The sequence below is a fragment of the Schistocerca serialis genome, chromosome 6, assembly GCF_023864345.2.
Source record: "Schistocerca serialis cubense isolate TAMUIC-IGC-003099 chromosome 6, iqSchSeri2.2, whole genome shotgun sequence".
In the NCBI taxonomy this organism is placed as follows: domain Eukaryota; kingdom Metazoa; phylum Arthropoda; class Insecta; order Orthoptera; family Acrididae; genus Schistocerca; species Schistocerca serialis.
Window position 1 is genome coordinate 519,799,489 of NC_064643.1, and position 21,350 is coordinate 519,820,838.

A 21,350-nucleotide genomic window follows, 5' to 3' on the forward strand; every position below is an offset into this window, starting at 1 on the left:
TACTGTTAGAAAAAAAAAATGTAAGGACAAATATAAAACTAATATTCTTCATGTATATGTCACAAAAAGGTGTCTGTGTCTCATTAAAAAAAATAGCTAGATCTGCTAAGGGAAGAGCTAGAAACACGTCTCTGTAATATGAATGACAGGACTTTATGGTGAAAAAGAGTTAAAACTGTTGTGAAATTTCTGCGAGTACACACGAGCAATTAAACATTTGTGACTCTGATACAGTAACTGGTAGACAGATTAATGTGTGAGTGGGATCTTGAGATATGTGTGTGTTGTGTAGTGCAACCAGATGATTTTGCTGCTGCAGAAGCTTTACAAAAGTGGAAAATTCACTTACCTAGGTTCAACTCTGTGAGTAGCTTGTTGCCTGAGGTTCGATGTGTAGAAGAGGGATGTCTGTGAGCAGGTCAACAAGATGTACCAGATGCGCAGACACATGAACACAGCAGCTACTATTCTGTCACCAACTGGTTGTTAGCCTTGCCCGAACAACATTCCCAGTGACACAAGACAAACTCGATTGTCAGTGCTGTGTGTCTTGCCCACAGCCTATTAAAAATATTCAATAAGAAGCTAGGTTCAACAGGACATTTCCTGTTCTGATCATTAGTGATGTGCAAGGCTGATTAAACACACTTGTTGTGCAGAGTAATTAAAGAACTAATAAGATTCTCTACAATATCAAACAAAAATCACTGTGAAATATAAATTATATAAAATGCTATCACATGATGATAATGCAATTTTAGGTAATAAGAACTTTTATTTCAACATGGCCAATAAGAGTTGTGAAAAGATGTTTCTGATCCTACTGTACAATTGTTCCACGAAGCCTGGCCCATGCTGAACACCTGATGCCTCAGCAAGTGAAAACCCAGTTCATTCAAGATGTCCTGTACCAGTCCAACCATCTAACTCATCAACTGAGACCTATCCTTCTAATTGGTATCATGTAATAACCACTGACATCACCAGTCATCCACCCACATTGTATTCTTCATTAACAAAATGGTTTCAGAATCTTTTATAAAATGAACAGTGAAATTAACATCTAATTGCTTAGTGGAGAAAAAGTTGACCAACTGTTTACCTGTACTTCTTATATTAATATTGAATTAAAAACGAGAAATATGGAAGTAAAGAGGTCCGTGGTCTCTCAAAGGAATTTTATCACCTTTAATGTAACTTTCTGTTGCATATGTGAACGTGTTTACACTGAATGATTTAAATCCAGAGATGGGGAAATTACATTATTTATGAATATAAATGAGCTATAACAACAACAAGTGGTGAAAAATTGAAAATCCGACTAACCAAGTTTGGATATCGAATGACAATGTGTTGAATGGCACTGTCAAGTTGCAAGAAGAACTGTGCCAACATCATTCCAGGGCTGTATAAGAGAACAATATACAAAAAGCCTATACAGCCTAACAAAGTCTAACTCTATTTGTTAGTCATCCTGTTTTTGTTTGAGAAACAATTGAAAACTATTATTGAACTTTCCGTTTCACCATTTCACTGTTTTTTCTTTGACTGAGCTGCTATTATAAGTTGGGCTTGTTTTATTAGTGTATTACTTTGACTAATAATAAGAATTGCGTGACAGTCATGTTCTATTTATTTAATATTGTCATTGTTCCTTGTCTTCATCTTAGGTTTTAAAAATTTTTGAGGTTTACTGGTGAGCCTTGAGCTAAGTTGGTTGTTACTAATACAGTGATGCTACTGATTGGGCAGTATTGCTGCAACTTTGAAAGTGTATCACACAGTCAATAAAAGAATGTGTATTTCTCCTAAATTCCTGTGATGAAGTCCAGTACCTTTTAAACGAATACTGAAATGCAAAGCAAATGCTGGACCTGAATTACTGATATTTATCCTCACAGTCATCTATCACGCTGTTAGTGACCCCGATTTCTGGCTCAGCTACCACCATTAATATAATTCTGCTTTTTATTCTTGCCAGTAATCAAATAAATTAATCTTTAATATTAAATTAAAGAGAAAGAGGAGTTACCGTGGTCTCCTGCCAAAATATCAGTAGTTGTCAATGTCACCTAGCTGCATTCCCGTAAGGAACACTTTTTGGAGATACAAAGTAAACTGGAAGATGAACCATGTATTTGTCAATAATTTAAATGTTTGTAAATATGTATTTGTGTGAAAGCAAGGAATGATGTTGAGGTTTACATTTAACTAACCTCAACAGTAGTGTTTTTCTCTGTTAGTTTTCTTTCATCCAGCATCGTGTACATGCTTCACATCAATAAAGTTCTCGTTGGTATTCGTTTTTTCACAGTAGGTAGAGGAAATGACGCCATTCAAGCAGACACCTGGGTTGGTGTTTGAAGATGCAAAACCTGCTGTTTTTGTGCTGAACTCATCCTATTTGATGTTCTGAAATTGTCTTCTCGATAACAACAATGTTGTTGTTGTTGTTGTGGTCTTCAGTCCTGAGACTGGTTTGATGCAGCTCTCCATGCTACTCTATCCTGTGCAAGCTTCTTCATCTCCCAGTACCTACTGCAATCTACATCCTTCTGAATCTGCTTAGTGTATTCATCTCTTGGTCTCCCTCTACGATTTTTACCCTCCACGCTGCCCTCCAATACTAAATTGGTGATCCCTTGATGCCTCAGAACATGTCCTACCAACCGATCCTGTCTTCTGGTCAAGTTGTGCCACAAACTTCTCTTCTCCCCAATCCTATTCAATACTTCCTCATTAGTTACGTGATCTACCCAACTAATCTTCAGCATTCTTCTGTAACACCACATTTCGAATGCTTCTATTCTCTTCTTGTCCAAACTATTTATCGTCCATGTTTCACTTCCAAACATGGCTACTCTCCATACAAATACTTTCAGAAATGACTTCCTGACACTTAAATCTATACTCGATGTTAACAAATTTCTCTCCTTCAGAAAAGCTTTCCTTGCCATTGCCAGTCTACATTTTATATCCTCTCTACTTCGACCATCATCAGTTATTTTGCTCCCCAAATAGCAAAACTCCTTTACTACTTTAAGTGTCTCATTTCCTAATCTAATTCCCTCAACATCACCCGACTTAATTCGACTACATTCCATTATCTTCGGTTTGCTTTTGTTGATGTTCATCTTATATCCTCCTTTCAAGACACTGTCCATTCCATTCAACTGCTCTTCCAAGTCCTTTGCTGTCTCTGACAGAATTACAATGTCATCAGCGAACCTCAAAGTTTTTATTTCTTCTCCATGGATTTTAATACCTACTCCGAATTTTTCTTTTGTTTCCTTTACTGCTTGCTCAATATACAGATTGAATAACATCGGGGAGAGGCTACAACCCTGTCTCACTCCTTTCCCAACCACTGCTTCCCTTTCATGCCCCTCGACTCTTATAACTGCCATCTGATTTCTGTACAAATTGTAAATAGCCTTTCGCTCCCTGTATTTTATACCTGCCACCTTCAGAATTTGAAAGAGAGTATTCCAGTTAACATTGTCAAAAGCTTTCTCTAAGTCTACAAATGCTAGAAACGTAGGTTTGCCTTTTCTTAATCTTTCATCTAAGATAAGTTGTAAGGTTAGTATTGCCTCACGTGTTCCAACATTTCTACGGAATCCAAACTGATCTTCCCCGAGGTCCGCTTCTACCAGTTTTTCCATTCGTCTGTAAAGAATTCGTGTTAGTATTTTGCAGCTGTGACTTATTAAACTGATAGTTCGGTAATTTTCACATCTGTCAACACCTGCTTTCTTTGGGATTGGAATTATTATATTCTTCTTGAAGTCTGAGGGTATTTCGCCTGTCTCATACATCTTGCTCACCAGATGGTAGTTTTGTCAGGACTGGCTCTCCCAAGGCCATCAGTAGTTCCAATGGAATGTTGTCTACTCCGGGGGCCTTGTTTCGACTCAGGTCTTTCAGTGCTCTGTCAAACTCTTCACGCAGTATCTTATCTCCCATTTCGTCTTCATCTACATCCTCTTCCATTTCCATAATATTGTCCTCAAGTACATCGCCCTTGTATAAACACTCTATATACTCCTTCCACCTTTCTGCCTTCCCTTCTTTGCTTAGAACTGGGTTGCCATCTGAGCTCTTGATATTCATACAAGTGGTTCTCTTCTCTCCAAAGGTCTCTTTAATTTTCCTGTAGACACTATCTATCTTACCCCTACTGAGACAAGCCTCTACATCCTTACATTTGTCCTCTAGCCATCCCTGCTTAGCCATTTTGCACTTCCTGTCGATCTCATTTTTGAGGCGTTTGTATTCCTTTTTGCCTGCTTCATTTACTGCATTTTTATATTTTCTCCTTTCATCAATTAAATTCAATATTTCTTCTGTTACCCAAGGATTTCTATTAGCCCTCGCCTTTTTACCTACTTGATCGTCTGCTGCCTTCACTACTTCATCTCTCAGAGCTACCCATTCTTCTTCTACTGTATTTCTTTCCCCCATTCCTGTCAATTGTTCCCTTATGCACTCCCTGAAACTCTGTACAACCTCTGGTTCTTTCAGTTTATCCAGGTCCCATCTCCTTATATTCCCACCTTTTTGCAGTTTCTTCAGTTTTAATCTACAGTTCATAACCAATAGATTGTGGTCAGAGTCCACATCTGCCCCTGGAAATGTCTTACAATTTAAAACCTGGTTCCTAAATCTCTGTCTTACCATTATATAATCTATCTGATACCTTTTAGTATCAACAACAATACGAAGCTCTATTATATTCTTCCACCACCTTGCTTATTGAAGTGGACAAATGTACATCAGAAAGCAAGTTCTATATGGAGGAAAACACTTTTTTGTACTGTTTTTTCCTCTTTTTGATTTTCTGGATTGCTTGCTAAATTCCAATTGAAATTACATTGTGACTGACACTTCAGTGAGTGGAGTAGTAGGGACCGCACAGCAGCCAATCCCAGCTGTTCCTATGGCTCCACATATTTGCTTCTGCACTATTATAAAAATATTTTTATGCAAATAAGGCATAGCTGTTTCTATTGCTGTGTCAATTTTTGAGGGTGTATAAATAGAAAAGTTTGACGGTATTGTTTGGTTCAACAAAATATGGGTAAATACAAGCTATTCAATGAGTACAGGCTGTAGAGAAGATTCAGTAACTAGTACCATACCACAACCCACTGGAAAAGGCTGCAGACTGATTCTTCCCATTCAAGTACATCATCAGAAATGTTCATGGAAAACTGTATGTTGTTGTTTAGATCAAAGAAAGCTGCTGATTACCACAAACAAATAAATGGACACATTTCAGTGGTGATTTAAGAACTCACTCACTACAAACTTAAACAACTTTGGCAATAGTTATGGATCACACCTCATATCATTCAACTATTCTTGATAAGGCGCCTACTGTAGCTTCCAGAAAACAAGATATTATTGACTAGTGACAACAAAAAACTTTCCCATACTAGACGACTGTAGAAACAGCACATTACTGGAGCACACGGCCCAGAATAAAACACCTTTACATCTACATGAAGGGGGGGAATATGGCCGTAGGGTTCTCAGATGTCCACCATGTCACAGCCACTTCAACTCCTTTGAACTCACATGGGATTAAGATAAAGGGTTATGTGGCTGGCAGAAGTGGCATGATTGACAAAGAATGCTACAAACCCAACTTCATCAGATTGGCATAATATTGAAAGGAATAGTATGGAAATAATAATGAAATCATGGGGGGAATTAATGTGCAGTGAAAAACAACATTGGATGACTTATTATTTCACTAAATTCTGGCACTTTTATAGAGGCCACACCAACGATAGTGAAGATATAAGTGGTGTCCATCCATTAGTGCTTATTGCACTACCTGAATTTCATCTGTATTCATCCCTTACAATTTTCTATGATTAATTCGATAATTTGTTATTTTCCTGCATGTGCGTGACTTGATCACTCATCTTATTCCAAAAGCTGTGGCATGGTCGTGAATCAAACAATGATCCAGAAAGTATAGAAGAAATTTCTTTATTTCTGTCTATGATCAAAAACTTGTTAAGTCCTCAGACTACTAGTTTCGGTCAGCAATGACCATCTTCAGATCTTGGTACTGATTTGCTGCTTCAGTTTGTAGAGCCTTTTGACTCTGTTATAAGCCAGACATGGCACTGGCACTAGTTTCACAAGCTGCAACTGAAGCAGCAAACCAATACCGAGATCTGAAGATGACCTTCACTCCCGAAACCAGTAGTTTGATGACCTAACAAATTTGTGATCACAGACAGAAATAAAGAAATTTATTCTACACTTTCTGGATCACCGTTTGATTTGCAACCATGCCGCAGCATTTTAAATGAATGCCATGTCGGGCTTATGACAGAATCAAAAGGCTCTGTAAACTAAAGCACCAAACCAATACCAAGATCTGAAGATGGACACTGCTGATCAAAACCAGCTGTCTGAGGACCTGAAAAGTTTTTGATCGTAGATGGAAATATAGAAATTTGTTCTACTCCTCTTATTGCTATTATTTACCTATACCATGTGATTACCGAATCTCACTCATCACCATCCCTACAGCAGCAGCAGCCCCAAACATTGCTCTCCCAACTATCTACAAAGATGTTGGCAACAGTCGGTATGTAGAAAACTCGATTCTCTTTTAGGCATGTGCACCTTATGATTGTATGAGCATGTGGAATGTTGTGTGTGAGCCATTTATTAAGCACCTCTGAACAATCCCTGAACAAAGTATGTTACATTAATATAACCACAGAGTAAAAAAGTCATCATGGCACAAAATGGAACTGCACCAAGAACAAATTCTCCGTTATTTATTAGGTAATGTTGTCATGAGAACTGAATAATAGCAATAAGAGGAGTAGAACAAATTTCTATATTTCCATCTACGATCAAAAACTTTTCAGGTCCTCAGACAGCTGGTTTTGATCAGCAGTGTCTATCTTCAGATCTTGGTATTGGTTTGGTGCTTTAGTTTACAGAGCCTTTTGATTCTGTCATAAGCCCGACATGGCATTCATTTAAAATGCTGCGGCATGGTTGCAAATCGAACCGTGATCCAGAAAGTGTAGAATAAATTTCTTTATTTCTGTCTGTGATAACAAATTTGTTAGGTCCTCAAACTACTACTCCCCACTACTGCCATCCGTCAATCACAAAATAATTATGATCACAGAATAGATGCTTATCAACCTTACCAACTCCTTCCATCAAGTCACTGCATGCTGCAAACGGTATTGGCTCTGGCAACACTTGTACTTACAGTCTTTGCTCACAATTGTGAACCGTGGACAAGATACATATGATTCTCTCAGCTATCTATTTCAATGCTGTTATAAATGTTTTCAGTTCATTACATCTTGCAGCGCTCAAATATCAAAGAAAAGTCATTGTCTGATTGGTGGCACCAAAGCTGCTATAAATTTATTAGCTGACTAAATTTCAGACTTTGCACATTTTAACAAATCACCCAATACACAGAATAAAATTTTATGAATACATGCATTAAATGTGGATAATGTAGTTAACAGTAATAATGTAGTTTGTCAGTGTATGTCCATAAGATAGATTTGTCTAAATAGTAGTACCTTCATTATCCAGCACGATACAGTTCTCATGACAACATTACCTAATAAATAACGGAGAATTTGTTCTTGGTGCAGTTCCATTTTGTGCCATGATGACTTTTTTACTCTGTGGTTATATTAATGTAACATACTTTGTTCAGGGATTGTTCAGAGGTGCTTAATAAATGGCATTACAATCTCAGTTAACTAAGGATGTCCCTATACATTTTGTTAGTCTTGGTCCCTTCTCCTTTGTATATGGAGACCACACATACCTTCTCTGAGGCCCATAAAGCATGAATGTCTTGATTCTCAGACTTACTCTTTCTAATGGTGGACATTACATCCATCCAAATCTACCTCTGTACAATATTGAATCTCTGTTGATTGCTTCATATTAGTCTGGAGTGCACAAATTCCTGAATTTTTTATTGAAATTTTCCGGTACACACAAACTTTTGTTGAGCTCTGGTTGTCAATAACCTACAGGATCATAAGTGGGACTCTCAGAAAAGTGAAAGCACTCTTTCAGTATAAACAAACATGAAAAATTTAGAATCTATCAAAGTATCGATGTAGCCATTATCGGGTGTTTTTCCAAAAACATTTGGCAGTTTAGCTTCCTTACAATGCTTTGAAGTAATGTAGCAGCAATAAATACTCAAATTTTATCACTGGTAGTGTCTTTTCAATTAGAAATTTGATTATCTTTAGGGTAACTGTTCATCTCTCTAACTGTGATGGACACCAAATCATTATCAGTGAAGTAATGAAAATAACCTTAAGGCATGCTATCACTAACACAATTGTGTTTCAGGTTTTCCTGTGAATGTGAATCATGGAAGAGCAGGTGGTGGCATACCAGACATACTAAACTGATGTGATCCCTCGAGTATTCTCACCATGATTAATTAATGGTGTGATCAGTATCTGGGCATTGAGAACACGTAACAGCAAAACTCGCAGCACCTGAATATGATAACTGTATCAGTCATCAAAATATTGTGCATAAAATGAAAACAACAGCTCAGCAGAACACCCGGATGCACACCATTAATATACCTATTTCATGGTTGTGGTTATGTCGAACAACCAGCTGGCAAATTGTTAAGGTTTTCACTGTCCGATATAATATCACAGCCTTTGTCAGTTTCTAAGTTGTTAAATTTAATATCATATGCTCCATCACTATCCATTTTCAAATGCACTACATAAACATGAATACAAGACTAAAAACTTGCCTCTTACTGTCAAGTATAATAAACATGCAAATTCTCAGGCTGAGGTCTAGTGGCAACCACCGTAACAACACTCACTACTAAGCAAGAAGCATTAAATTGAATGCTCTCTCTACAACTATATTTTGTAAGCTACCTTAAGGTGTGTGGTAGAGGGTACTTCTGGTAGCACCATGTTTTTCCCCCTTCAGACACAAATGACACATGGAAGAATGCTTGTTGGTAATCTCCATATTAGCTTTAATTTCTCTGATTCAGTATGATCTTTCTGCAAGACATATTTAGGAAGAACTAATATATTGCCTGAGTCTTGCCCAGAACATCCTCTCTTGGAATTTCAGTGGTAAACCTCTCCGTGATGCACAAGGCCTCTCTTTCTGCTAGTGGAGTTTCTTGAGCATCTCCATAAAGCTGTAGTGGCAACTATACACCCAGTGACAAAATGAACCACTATTTGTTGGATCTTCTGTGCCTCTTCTATTAATCAGTCCTGGTAAGTGCTTCAGACTGATGAGTAATATGCAAGAATCAGTTAAGCAGGAGAGTTGCAAGCCACTTTTTTGTGGATGAATACATTCCCTCAAGAATCTCCCAATAAATATCAGCCTTACATATGTTTTTCCTAGAATTTGTTTTGTGTTTTCATTCCAGATAATTACTCCTAAGTCTTTCACAATAGTTACTGTTTCCAGTGATTTGTCACCAGAAGAGTAATTTAACAATAGTGGGAATTAGAATGTTAGTGCGCTCCAAACATAATAATAATCCTCTCGTTACACAATATTATCCTGGACTAAAATTCAGTAATCAGGGTTTACTACAGATTTATGACCTTTTTAATGTTCTGCCTTGATTTTAAACTGTCACCACTCAGAGGAGAGTGTGCCTCATCAAAGACACCTGGGAGGGGTATGTGGGTCATGCAGCATGTTAGCCAGCTGTTGCCGCTACATCTGCTGGTTGCCGCTTCACGTAGTTCTCAGACACCAAAACTTTGCACATCCCCTACACTGTGCAACTGAGCATATGGGTGTTTTCTTTTTAGTTTTTTGTCACATTTAATTTTTCAAATATTGTTGCTAGACATTCTTATTGCAACAGAAACACCATGCCTGAGTCTTCTGTACTGCACAACTGAGTGTTTGGGCATTTTGTTTTGAGTTTCCTGTCAAGTTTCCATTTGGTATGGTATACACGAAGAATCAACAAGCATTTCTTGCATTGAACTGTGTAAAACAGAATTGTATGTGGAATGTTGGCTTGAATTCATACGCAAATTTCCCATAGTGCATGTTCCCAATGATTCAACAATACTCAGATTAGTGCAGAAATTTCAAGAGACTAGCTCTGTGTTACACAAACGAAGGCCTATGGAACCTACTGTTTTAACCAGAAATAATTATGTGAGATAGAGGAGGCCTTGGAAAGAAGTCCAAGAAAATCTGTGTGGTATTTGACACTTCAGACTGGTGTGTCAAGAGCATCTGCTCACAGAGCTGTGCACAAACTGAAATTGAAACCATAAAAAATAACAGTAGTGCTTCAACTAAGGAATTCAGATACTGTTGCTCAATGTCATTATTGCAGCTTGCTGTTACAGTCTGTGCTTGATGGGGAAGTTGATTCTGATTCGCTTTTCTTTTTTTCTTTTTTTTTTTTGTTTTTTTTTTGTTTTTTTGTTTTTTTCTGATGTAGAATAGCTGCATTTGTCAGGGTACGTAAATCATTAGAACAATTGATGTTGGAGCTCTGAAAATTCTATGAATTACATAAACATCCACTGCATGATGTGAAAATAGGAGTGTGGTGTGCAATTAGTGTAAGATGAATTATGCAACCATCATTTTCCATGAAACAGGATGTTCTGACAGGTATGTGAACAATATACTGCTACCTTCCTCCCCCCCCCCCCCCCTCCCCTCCTCTCTCTCATGAAATAACTTCTAACGAAAATATGTGTGGTTATTTCATGCAGGACAATGCAAGACCACACATCGCCAGTGGTTCTATGACAGCAATAGGAAGTTTTTGATGATAGGATAGTTGACTGGCCCCCTTGTTCTCCAGATAGAAATCTGTGTGATTTTTAACTTTGTGGGATGTTAAGAGACAAGACGTATGCAACCAATCTCCATATGCTTGAAGAATTGGAGAATAGGTTTCGGCTAGTCATTTCCCAGCTTTCAGCAGCCAAATTTGCCTACTGTTTGCTAATGTGTTCAGGAGATGTCATGTTGCTCTTAGCACAGTGGTACATCATTTTGAGCACTTACTGTTAATAAAGGCAAGCTTTAGTAAGTCAGATGGCAATGTTGTTTATGCTTAACAGAGGGGAAGCATGCACAAAGCTGACCACCGGCAGATAAATGTGTGCAAGCTGGGTATGGGGCGGCAGCAGATGTGGTGTCGACAGCCAGTGGCCATGCCATGTAACCCGCGGACCCCCCGTGTTTGTTTCGTGAGACACCCTGTACTTCACACAGCTCCAAAAGCAATAAGGGCTTTACTTCCCCAATCAAACTCATTCTTCATGACTGCTATCTCTCTTGCTTTAGGAGAGATGAATTCTTTTCTCATACATGAGAACATGCACAATACTATTGTTTGCAGATGTTTCCTGTTGAGTTAAAAATTGCATATGACAAAAAAAAGTTTTCTTAGTTTTAATAGTGCTGCAGCTGCCATCAGAAGCATCTTAGGTGAATACTAAATTGTTAAGCTATCAAAATTTTGTTGCATTAGAAAGCTTCACTTTGTTATAGACCACTGTTAGGACATTAGTATAACTAAATACTAAACTAGTGACAACATGAGTCACTCAACAAAGGCAAGTGTTCTGGTCCAGACAGTACAATTACACTCCTTTCAGAGTATGCTAATGAAATAGCTGCACTTTTAGCAGTCATATACAACCATTCACTTAAAAAAAAAAATACCTCTGAACCTGAAGACTGGAAAATTGCGCAATTACACCAATGCAATAAAGGAAGTAGAATATGCTAAAATTATAGACACATACCACTGACATTGATTTCCTGTAGTTTTTGGGACATACACTGTGTTTGAACACTATGAAGTACCTCAAAGAAAATGATCTGTTAACACATAACCAACATGAGCTCGTAAAATATTGTTCCTCTGAAACATAACTGGGTCTTTATTCACATGATATAATGAGTGCTATAATATGTTCCACCAACTAACCAGCATGCAAGCTGATATAAATGTTTATAGGTGGTGGCAGGTTGTCAATCAACAACAGTAGATGACACTAGCTGTATTGAAGTCCAGTCAATGCTCAATGTAATGTAAAATCCTATTTGTACACCTATGAACATCCAGCGGTTGATAGAATGCTGTATTTCACTAAGTCTCATCACCACAGCAGAGCAGCATTTACTTCAGAAATAACAACAAAGTTCCACAAAGGTTAGACTCTGCCTGAGTTCCACAAAGTATCTCACAAATAACACAATTCCAACAGCAGCCATTCATGTTGTAATTTTAAGGTCCTGACTATAGCAAAAAAAGTTGCTATACCATAAAACATTAAAAGTCAACAACCCGTGAATGCAAAATTGATCTAATTGTGATTTCATCTCATAATTCTTATTCCAAGTGACTTCACTCATGGAAAATGAGCTCAACTTGACGAAAATCTACATTGACATGACACACTCTCATGAGATTCTCTAAGTATGGAATTCTACGTCCTGGTGTGGCCTTTTTGTCATAGAGTGTCAACTTCTGCATCCTATGACAGAAAAAATTTGAAGATGCCCATGCTTCCATGCTCTGGAAGTATATATTCTCGTTCGCACTACTTGTTAGCAAACTGACAATTTCTGCTAGGTAACTACTTTTTTATAGTGATCATTACACCTTAGGTCCTATATAAAAACTCAAGCTACCAAACTATTGGCACTGATATCATATACTTAATATCTAAAGTAGTTATTCATTTATTGCATAATTGGTTGTTTTCATGTTCTTGCTACCCCCAAATAGTTTTGCAAAAGAAATTTCTAGTTAGTAATAGTACATAAACATATAAGGCATCTACCCCATTTGATTCTTTTCCTTCTCTTTTGGTGGATGCCCATAGATGCATGGTATCTAGCATCACCTATTAGTTAATTACGCTGCCAATGATTTCCAGTTTCTGGCATTTTATATAACATGTTTAATCAACTTTAATCAGCCATAACTTATAAATAGGACAGACTGGGCATATATATCATTAAACCAGGTTCTAATTTTCCTTTCTTTAGTCAGCCTTCCATTTTGAATACTTCAGCTAGTTCAGTCTCCATATTTTCCCTCTTCTACTAGAAAATATCGAAACTTGCCATTTCTCGGTGTCTAGCTCGAGTGACCATAACTGCCCTCACCACCAGAAAATCCTGAGTCCTTGCTCCTCTGACTTACCTCCTCATGGTGGTTGCAGCATCTCAGATCACACCTTCTGATAGCTGTTATTCACCATATGACCTAGCTGCAACCAGCCTGTGTCTACATTCTGGTAATGCAAAAAGGTCACTCTTAGACACACACAGAATACTCGCATTTCACCACCAAGCCCGAAAGCTTGTCACATCACAATTTTCCAAATTAACATCTGATTAGTCCAATTTTCTACATATCTTTCCTCTGATTTTGGTTCTAATATCAAACAATTTCATGGCTGTTGGTATGTTATATATCTCTGCTCCTGCTTGATCTATATTTAAATGAATATTTCATTCAACACTGTGTATGTTATATAAACAAATTTCCATTGTATTTTATTCACAAACACAGCATACACACAACAATATAAATTAACAAACATTTGGGACAAGCAGTGATTCATGTAGGAAAAGCATGCATTAACAGTTAAGAGAAATAACAGAAATTTGATTTCCAAAATTACAAAGATAAAAGAATATGCTTTTCTTCTAGATATTTTTGCTTACACTTCCATGAGCATTCCTTACATTTAACAGCAATAGTAAAATGTCAAGTTCCACAATTCAGAATCACATTTTACACAATAGTGGAGTGCAGCCAATCTTAGAACATTCAACTAAAATGAGCAGCCCCAACAAGTTGCATAGTATAGTATGAATGCTCTGAGTCACTACTTATATGCCACATAGAACTGTGGACTATAAAATGGAGGATACATGATACCAAATTCACTCTGAACTTACAGTAAGTCCTTATTACTAAAAAACATAAACATATTTAAAACAGGTATCAAATGATATCACAGACTGACAAGAACGTGTAAGCTCAGGTTTTGTTGTTTTCCGAGAATCGATTACTTTTTGTTTCCTTTTAGGAAACTAATCATTTCTTGTGCTGCTATATGTGTTAAGAATTATTTCTCAGACCTGTGCGCCTCAAGAATGACTTTGCCCATGAAACATTCAATTTTATGTTCCCACCATTTTCTTCCAGAAGACTGGGGTCATACTGCATTAACACTTGCCTTGCTGTCTCAATGACAAGGTAAGATGACACAGGTTCACCTGCTTTTACTATTTCTTGTATACACCGACGAACTTCCTCATCGTATTTCCCCAACCTCATTGGCCTTCCACGTTGTCCATATCCCAGTGATGTTACCTCCTTATTCAAAACCTTCTGATCAAATGTACAATGTTCACGTTTCAATAAATATTTGTCTCTAAGTGTTCTCATTGTACTTGATGGAATCTCAACTCCGAGAACATGTTTGAAATACAAACATGCCTGCTGACTTCCATGTTCTGCAGCGTATCTACCCATTTCAGCACGTAGTTCAGGGCTATATACACAGTAATTTCCTCGTTTACAGCCTTTAAAACTTCTTGACAACACTTTTTTTTGAGATTTTTTAGTAGCAACAGGGTTAGGTTTACCATCACCTTTGGTAATGTCAGGAGCCTCTAAACCAGTCGACAATTCTTTACTAGATGAAACTCTGACTGTACTTTTCACTGAGTTATTAGCAGAGAGTGGTGTAGCCTTGGTACTAGACAAATTTTTTCTTGAATATTTTGTGTCTGTATAACTTGCTGCAGTACAGCTTAGGGATCCTTTACTTTTATATGAAAATATTGTGTCTGTAAAGGTTGATGAATTTTTACTGTTTGATATTGGATTGGAATGTTTCACAATAGTTCTACTAGAGCTTATTTCAGGCATGTTGTCCAAGAAAATGTGAAGTGCAGCAGATGTAGCTGTTGTACTTGCTGAAGTATTAGTTAAGGATACTTCAGCCAAGTAGTTTAATGAAGTACTCTTTGATGCTAAACAGTTTTTATTCAAAAGCGAGGGGCTTACAGCTGTGGCAGTTGCTGAGGCATTACTAGAAGATATAATGGCATTATCTGATAAATTATTAGTAGAAGGTATTCTGGTAACACCATTACATGAAGTATTACTACTACCTATGGAGCCTGTATAGCATGGGGGCGAATTCCCTGGTTTTGGTGTTGTCAAAGAATTTGAAGTGATGCAAGAATCTCGTGTAGATGTACAATTTGATCCAGTGTTGTTGCAAGGGCCTGTAAGCTTATGACTCATTACTGGCATGTTCGATGATGCCACAGTAATATAATTTAACTTATGTATTGTTGGAAGTGTCACAACTGGATTGTGAACCTCACCTTTACTTCTGCATGTAGTTAGATGTTTCGAATCTGTCGGAACCTCAGATCTACTTTCCATACCCTGCTTTCGTTTGTTGTGGTATTCAACGATGATGGGGATTTCCTCAGTACTTGATTGGACATTAATAGAGGTTAAATCTGGTAAAGAATTAACTGGTACTGCAGTGTCCACAGATGTTGAGCTTAATACTGTTGACACTTTAGGCCTGCATACAGCTGCAGCCTGTGAGGATATAGCAATTACATGTGAATTTGTCGAAGCAGTTGTCTCAGTGTGTTTAAAGTCTGATACAGCTGTCAAGGCCTGCACTGAAATTGTTGCAGCTGATGGTCTTGTGTCTGTGACAGGTGAGTTTGCTAACTCAGGTATCTTTGATGATGAGCCAGTTTTTGGATGACCAATATGAGCAACAGAACATGCTGGTTCCAAGAGATTCATTTTTGCAGCTAACATGTTGGTATTTTGGACTGAAGAAGATACAGAGGTACTGTGATGAATGTTTTCTTCAAAATTTGGTTTTGTTTGTGCAGTAACTGCATGCATAATGGCACCTTCAGGAATGAGAGTCATTTGATGTGATGCCACCAAAGATGATAGTGATTGTGAAACTGTGCCATGATTTTGCATTATTACTAAATTGTTCACAGAATGCAATGAAGATGAAGACCCTGCTGCAGGTGAAATTTTCTTCTGCATAGAGTTGAATTTGTTTTTAGCATGATCTGTATTTGAACCCGATGACACAGATGACATGACTGCTTTATCTATTGGATATACTGAAGAATCCCTGTCTGACAATTTTGACTGATTATCAGTGCTGTGATCTAGTGTTTCCTCTGAACTAACTAATGTCTTTAACATTTTCACTTTTTCATGCTGGGAAACTGTATGTGCTGAATCAAGTTGATACACAGGAGACTGTTTTTCAGATGAGTGTGAATAACCAGTGATGACTGAGTTCTGTAATGGGATTGATTCACTTAATTGACTGGGAGTAGGGTGGGAGAGCACTGCAAGTGGGGGAATTTTCAGTCTTGAGTCCACTGTACAATGTGTTTCTGTTACAGATGTTACTGGAAACACAGTCACATGTGAAGGAGACTGTCCAAGAGATATTTTCGACTGGGTAATAGCAACAAGAGGCGGTGGTTCTGTGAGCTGTGATTGAGAAAAGTACCTGAGAGGTACCTTTATTTTCTTTTTATCTTCTTGAGCAAGAGTTATTGCATAAGCACATGCTACACTTTTTGTTGTTGTCCTTGAAGATGTGGTAGCTACAGTATACAATGGTGCTGCCCGGTTGACTGGTGATTGTACTAAAAAAGGGTGACTGGTGCTAGAAGACATGGTTTCCTTTAGCACTGATACAGAGCAGGAAGGATACATAGTAGCTGATGTATCCATTTGTTTCTCTTTGAACAAAGATGAAGATAAAGGTGTTGTGGGCTTCTGAGGAACATCAGCTGGCAATACAGATGGGTCTGATGCAACTGGTTTTATATTTTTTATTACCTCACATATCACTGATGATGCAGGTGTGGTAGATGTTTTTATTGTTTTTTGAGTGACTGGTGCATTAGTGCTGCTTATTACAAAAGATAATGGTGACTGCTGCTCAGAGTTTTGAGAGCTCAGAGTACTTAGCAGTGGTGATGAGTTTAATGTGGCAGTTGCCTCATGTATTTGCAAGACATTTGTTACCTCTGGCTCTAGTGGCTGAAGTGTATCTGGTGTACACTGGACTGAATATATATGACTGTTAGTAACATCAGAAGCTGGTACTGGAGATTTGGCACCTTTATTCAACAAAAACGTTGATGAATTGGTGGAATTAGCTTCATGACCTGTCGCCGGTCCAGATGGATAGGGTACGTTGAGTGCTTTAACCTCATTACATTTGTTATATGTTGAAATATTACAATCTCCCCTAGGTGGCAGCAAAAAAGTGTTATTCTGGTCATCGAACAAGGTGTTCACACTATATTCAGTTGACGCTTTAGTACAAACATGACTGACAGAGAAGCACGATGGACTGGTGTGCAACCGACAACTGTCACCTGAATATTTAGTAGTTGGTATTGTGTCATTTGTATTTTCCCCTCCAGCTTGATCTGAATTTAACTGAATGGTAGCATTAGTCTCAGTCAGTTGTGGAATACCCTCTTGTTGGAAAAGGGCGTCTCCATTTTGCGACAACACAGAATGAATTTGTGATACAAGTCTATCAGTGCCATGACTGCTGCTGTTTGATAGATGAAAACTCTGTTGTTTTCTTGGATGTGCTGGCATTCCATCGAGAGCAGATATTGTCTTATTAGCAAGCTCAGCATCAGAAAAATGTGACAATGGTGGTAGCTGCAATGAAGAAATGTAGTCGTTTCCTGAGATTGAGTTTATGTCTTCTCGCTGACTGTGTTCATTATAATATGAGTAAAGCTCATTATGCTGATACTCTTGGACAGAAATATTATGATCATTTGAAACTGGGGTAGTATCCACAATATGATTAAACTGGCTTGGGAATACTAATGATGATGAAACAACTGAGCCACTGCACTGGGTGTAAGGCTGTATATCAAGAACAGAACTAGTGTGTTGATTGAAGGAGGCACAGTTGGATGATGCAGCAGCTGGTGATGGAAATATAGCGTTAGGAGAGTCACTGAACTGAGGGTCATTTAGAACACTCATAGAACTTTGCAAAATATTTATAGTCTGCATTGCACTGACTGTGTCTGCACTTTGTACACAACTCTCATGAATGTGGTTTTGTGGAAAAGCCTGTTCCATCTGATGTTTAAAAGAATTTTCTTGGATGTTCAAATGTATTTGTTGTTGTGCTCTTTCATGCTGCAGTTGTTTTCCTTTCTGTTGAACTGCCAACTGCTCCTGTTTCTGCTTCCATTGAGACTGTTTTTCAAAAGTCTTCTGCAAATACATTTTTCGGAATCTACGAACTACAGTTTCTGTTATGGGATGACCAAATTTTCTTGAATAATGCTGTATGGCAGCACCAACAGTATATTTAAAAGCATAATTTCCTATCTCTTCTTTAAGTTCGTCACTGTAATGTCTTTTATGACTTACATTAGACCTTTTCTTGTTGATTTTCTTCTTTAGTTGTGTTGGAATTTGACTAAGATATAATCTTTTAAATTTGTGTACTATACCCAATCTTGTGGCACGTCCCAATTTCTGAGTGAAATGATCTGATGCAGCCCGAACACCATATATCACGGCATATTTTCCAATTTCCTGTTTCAGCTCTGGTGTGTAACTATTATGAATTTTAAAAATATTACGTATAGTACTTTCACTTACAACTCTGCCAAGTTTCTTTGAGAAATAGCGAGCAGCTTCACTAGCACCTTTTTCAGTAACATACTGGGCAATTTGTTCACGTATTTCTGGTGAATACTTATGGTATTTACCCCGTTTTCTTTGTTTCTCTCTGGCACATTCAAGCAACTTCTTAACACAAGCAATTGTACTTGCACGTATTTCAGATGGCTGGCTGAATTTCACTACTTTTTGCAGCTGGTTTCTGTTTACAAGAAGGGCTCTCCTTTCTGTGCCGGGAGCAGAACCTAAAGCAAAACAAAACAAAATATTGATCACATTCAAGGATTCTTACATTAAATGTATTGCAGGAACTTCCAACTGTACAGAAGAGAATTTAGCAACACAAATGTAAAACTAATGTTCACTGAAAACTTTGGAAACATGTATGAGTACTTTGAAAAAGCAGATCAGGTGTTGATAGTTGGGACAGCTGGAAATATCCTGACTAAAAATGAAAAATACAGTATTAGTGGTGTCAAACACAAAATAGGAGCAGCTAATGAGCACACAAATGTGAGTTTTATGGAAGTTATGTGGCACCATGATGAGTCCTGGCTTAACCCTGTTGTTAAACAAGTAAACAAGGAACTGAGGCTCCTTCAGACAAATGCAATATCTTATATGGTTGCTGTTCTGGTAGTTGGTATAGGAAGATTGGGGTTGTACTTCTCATGGGCTACAACTGAAGAGGAGAGGTAAGAACAAATTAGCAGATCTATTAGAAGACAAAAGGGTGTCCAACAGTACACAAAGGCATATCCTTGTGGTTTTGGAATCAGGTGAGACACCCATTTTAGATCAAAATTCAGAATTCACCAAGACAGTATTAAGGGAACAAACTGACAAAGAGTCCCATTTAGTCTTATAATAATAGAATGAAAAGAGAAAGCAGATTGCTTCATCAGAATATTATGTGGTAAAAAAACAAGGTAAATAAGTTGCTAATTTGCTTGCAAGCCCTTAGCAGCTGAAAAAATTGGTGTCAATTGTCTGTCTGAGCAACAACAACAGGCACAGAAAACCTTCTCATACGTGGTTATAAATTAGATGCATATTCATGTAGAGACAATGTGGATAATGGAGTTATCATCACATTAATAAAAAAATCAATGTAATACAAAAATGTAGAAATAAATAATTGTGTACAGATTAGGATATAGAAGCATGTGCTTGTGGGTGAATATTGGGAAATGTTGTTGTTGTTGTGGTCTTCAGTCCTGAGACTGGTTTGATGCAGCTCTCCATGCTACTCTATCCTGTGCAAGCTTCTTCATCTCCCAGTACCTACTGCAATCTACATCCTTCTGAATCTGCTTAGTGTATTCATCTCTTGGTCTCCCTCTACGATTTTTACCCTCCACGCTGCCCTCCAATACTAAATTGGTGATCCCTTGATGCCTCAGAACATGTCCTACCAACCGATCCTGTCTTCTGGTCAAGTTGTGCCACAAACTTCTCTTCTCCCCAATCCTATTCAATACTTCCTCATTAGTTATGTGATCTACCCAACTAATCTTCAGCATTCTTCTGTAACACCACATTTCGAATGCTTCTATTCTCTTCTTGTCCAAACTATTTAGCGTCCATGTTTCACTTCCAAACATGGCTACTCTCCATACAAATACTTTCAGAAATGACTTCCTGACACTTAAATCTATACTCGATGTTAACAAATTTCTCTCCTTCAGAAAAGCTTTCCTTGCCATTGCCAGTCTACATTTTATATCCTCTCTACTTCGACCATCATCAGTTATTTTGCTCCCCAAATAGCAAAACTCCTTTACTACTTTAAGTGTCTCATTTCCTAATCTAATTCCCTCAACATCACCCGACTTAATTCGACTACATTCCATTATCTTCGGTTTGCTTTTGTTGATGTTCATCTTATATCCTCCTTTCAAGACACTGTCCATTCCATTCAACTGCTCTTCCAAGTCCTTTGCTGTCTCTGACAGAATTACAATGTCATCAGCGAACCTCAAAGTTTTTATTTCTTCTCCATGGATTTTAATACCTACTCTGAATTTTTCTTTTGTTTCCTTTACTGCTTCCTCAATATACAGATTGAACAACATCGGGGAAAGGCTACAACCCTGTCTTACTCCCTTCCCAACCACTGCTTCCCTTTCATGTCCCTCGACTCTTATAACTGCCATCTGGTTTCTGTACAAATTGTAAATAGCCTTTCGCTCCCTGTATTTTACCCCTGCCACCTTTAGAATTTGAAAGAGAGTATTCCAGTTAACATTGTCAAAAGCTTTCTCTAAGTCTACAAATGCTAGAAACGTAGGTTTGCCTTTCCTTAATCTTTCTTCTAAGATAAGTCGTAAGCTCAGTATTGCCTCACGTGTTCCAGTGTTTCTACGGAATCCAAACTGATCTTCCCCGAGGTTGGCTTCTACTAGTTTTTCCATTCGTCTGTAAAGAATTCGTGTTAGTATTTCGCAGCTGTGACTCATTAAACTGATAGTTCGGTAATTTTCACATCTGTCAACACCTGCATTCTTTGGGATTGGAATTATTATATTCTTCTTGAAGTCTGAGGGTATTTCGCCTGTTTCATACATCTTGC

General features: G+C 37.8%; 1 protein-coding gene across 2 annotated transcripts in view; it reads right to left on the minus strand.

Annotated features, from left to right (window-relative positions):
• Positions 1 to 13,599: 13,599 nt before the first annotated feature.
• LOC126483992 (uncharacterized) overlaps positions 13,600 to 21,350 on the minus strand; it is a 91,573-nt gene continuing 83,822 nt past the window's right edge. For both annotated transcript variants that reach the window (XM_050107297.1, XM_050107298.1), the window contains one exon: positions 13,600 to 19,023. In XM_050107297.1, the coding sequence (XP_049963254.1) occupies positions 14,153 to 19,023 (4,871 nt within the window). In that variant the 3' untranslated portion in view covers positions 13,600 to 14,152. The remainder of the gene's footprint in view (positions 19,024 to 21,350) is intronic.